Source organism: Bidens hawaiensis, unplaced genomic scaffold (assembly GCF_021521415.1).
Source record: "Bidens hawaiensis isolate Kalapana, Puna unplaced genomic scaffold, B.hawaiensis_p1.1 tig00022914_1, whole genome shotgun sequence".
NCBI lineage: Eukaryota > Viridiplantae > Streptophyta > Magnoliopsida > Asterales > Asteraceae > Bidens > Bidens hawaiensis.
The window spans coordinates 16,427-18,808 of record NW_027493588.1 but is presented as its reverse complement, the minus strand read 5'-3'; the positions used below and the strand labels follow the sequence as shown (position 1 = coordinate 18,808).

The window sequence follows — 2,382 nt, the reverse complement described above, 5'->3', positions numbered from 1 at the left end:
TACACCCACAAGAGTGACTTAACATTGTTGTTAATATGGACAATGATTATTAGATTGTCCTAATATTAAGATTTGTATAAAGCGAGTACACCATTAATTCTTACATATGTTACATGTCAAACAAATTTATGATCATAGTACTTTCACGTTACTTTGTATTGCTGTTGCCCGACAGTGTATGGACCACACCATGGTGATCTAAAAATAGTTGTATGGTTTGGAGAATTTATGGTCAGATGATATTGATCCAGTTACAGGAACTCGTAGCATGGGAGCTCTCACAACCAAACGCCCGAATTTAAATAAAATTAGTTGTCGTGTTTATAAGCATAGTGATAGTTACTAAGCAACTAGCAAAATGAATGCATATATGATTAGTTGGCCTGACAATATGTATAATGTATAAAGGAGAATGGCGTGACATCCCTTTATAACTCATCGTAACCATCGTAAGGCTTGTCATTGTTGTTCCCAACAAGATACTATAGCAAATATAGACAATGATTATTAGTTTGTCATAATATCAGGATTTGTGTAAAGTGAGTGCATCATTAATTCTTACATATGCTACATGTCGAAGAAATTTATGATCGTAGTACTTTCACGTTACTTTGTATTGTTGTTACCCGACAGTTTCTGGACCACACAATGGTGATCTAAAAATAGTTCCATGATTCAAAGAATTTATGGTTAAATGATATTGAACTAGACATATTTATTTATTTGGATTCTGATAAGGACGCGCCATCCTATACCATAATGGTTCCGACATCACAACGATTATCTAAGGGATTGGGCCCTAGACCACCAAGTTCCGAAACAATAGGCCACAACTCGAGCATAAAATACGCGTGTGTAATCATTTTGTAACACTAGATTTTGATTAAAAAAACGCAAAGAAACAGAAGAGACAAATGATGATGAAAAGGTTGTTTATGGGGTTAGCGAGTGTTGCTACTCTATCGTTACTGTAACGAGCCTAACCAAACTAATACCAATCTAATTCTCGAGCCATTACAAAATGCATCAATATCGTCTATACTATAACGTTACCGTGACAAACTGAACAGATAACAAATAATCTTAATGTATAAAATCACAAATGTCAATATTATTGTCAAAAGCTTATATATAAATATGTAATACACACATACATCAACAACAATAACATTGAATATTTTTAAACACATAATTTAATAAAAAGATAATAAAATAATAATAAAGTAAAAGCATACAGCCGTCAAACACTTGTAAATACCACAAAAACCAAGGGCAATTTCGTACTACAACTCTTATAAAACCAAGCATTCTTTCCCTTTAAACCCCTTTCCATCTCTCTCTTCAACCTACAAACAACACACAAAACATCTGAAACAAAAGTACAAATCGAACACCAAATCCAACATGTCAGCCTGCAGCAGAATCCGCCACATTGTTCACCTCCGACAAATGCTCCGTCGCTGGAGAAAGAAAGCCGCATTAGCATCCCGTAAATGCATACCCTCCGACGTACCCGCCGGCCACGTGGCAGTCTCCGTCGGCTCTAATTGCCGGAGATTCATCGTCCGGGCAACTTACCTCAACCACCCGGTTTTTAATAAGTTGTTGATTCAAGCAGAAGAAGAATTCGGGTTTGATCACTCCGGTCCACTTGCGATCCCGTGCGACGAGTATTTATTCGAGGAGATTATTCGGTTTTTGTCCCGGTCTGATTCGGGTGCTCATCGGTTTGTTAATCTTGAAGATTTGCAAAGACACTGCCGGAGTAACCTAGATTTCTTGCCCGAGTCTAGACCGCTCCTTCGATAAGACGAAAATGCGATAATGATAATAGTAGTAGTAATAATATTTAGGGTGTGTGAGAGAAAATCTGAATTGGAAACCGAACCTGAATTATTCAAAATATCCGAAATTTTGGATATCTCAAATTTTGGATATGAATTTGAAGACCCCTTATAATAATAATAATAAGCCAACGAGTTGACTTTGATTTTGACCCCGAGTCGACTCGGTTGATCATGCACAAAGAGCTAACTCCGGTTCGGGGACTTTTAGTAATTTGTCCTAGCAAAATATACGAAAGGTAAGATAGTAGAGGAAGGAATTGAAGCATTGATGAAACGTGTTTTGATATTTTGGTGTATAATTTTACGGAATTACCCTAGAACGTTGGGATGGTGGTGGGAGTGCTACCGAGTCAGTGAGTTGAGTTGACTCACCAACTTAATGTAGATGGCAACACCGTCGTCCCGGCTTTGAATCGGAGTCGCAAGTGAAAGTGAGAGGAGTGAAATTGTTAATTGGCTATAGATGGGGTCACTTTTGTAAATTACCATGTGGATTTAATTGATTTTGTTACATTATTATTATTATTATTATTAT

The 2,382-nt window shown here is 36.9% G+C and overlaps 1 protein-coding gene across 1 annotated transcript; it reads left to right on the top strand.

Annotated features, from left to right (window-relative positions):
* The first annotated feature begins 1,404 nt into the window (after positions 1–1,404).
* On the top strand, positions 1,405–1,809 carry LOC143566586 (auxin-induced protein 15A-like). The gene has a single exon (XM_077053249.1). The coding sequence runs from the start codon at positions 1,405–1,407 to the stop codon at positions 1,807–1,809; it is 405 nt and encodes a 134-aa protein (XP_076909364.1).
* The last annotated feature ends 573 nt before the right edge of the window (positions 1,810–2,382 follow it).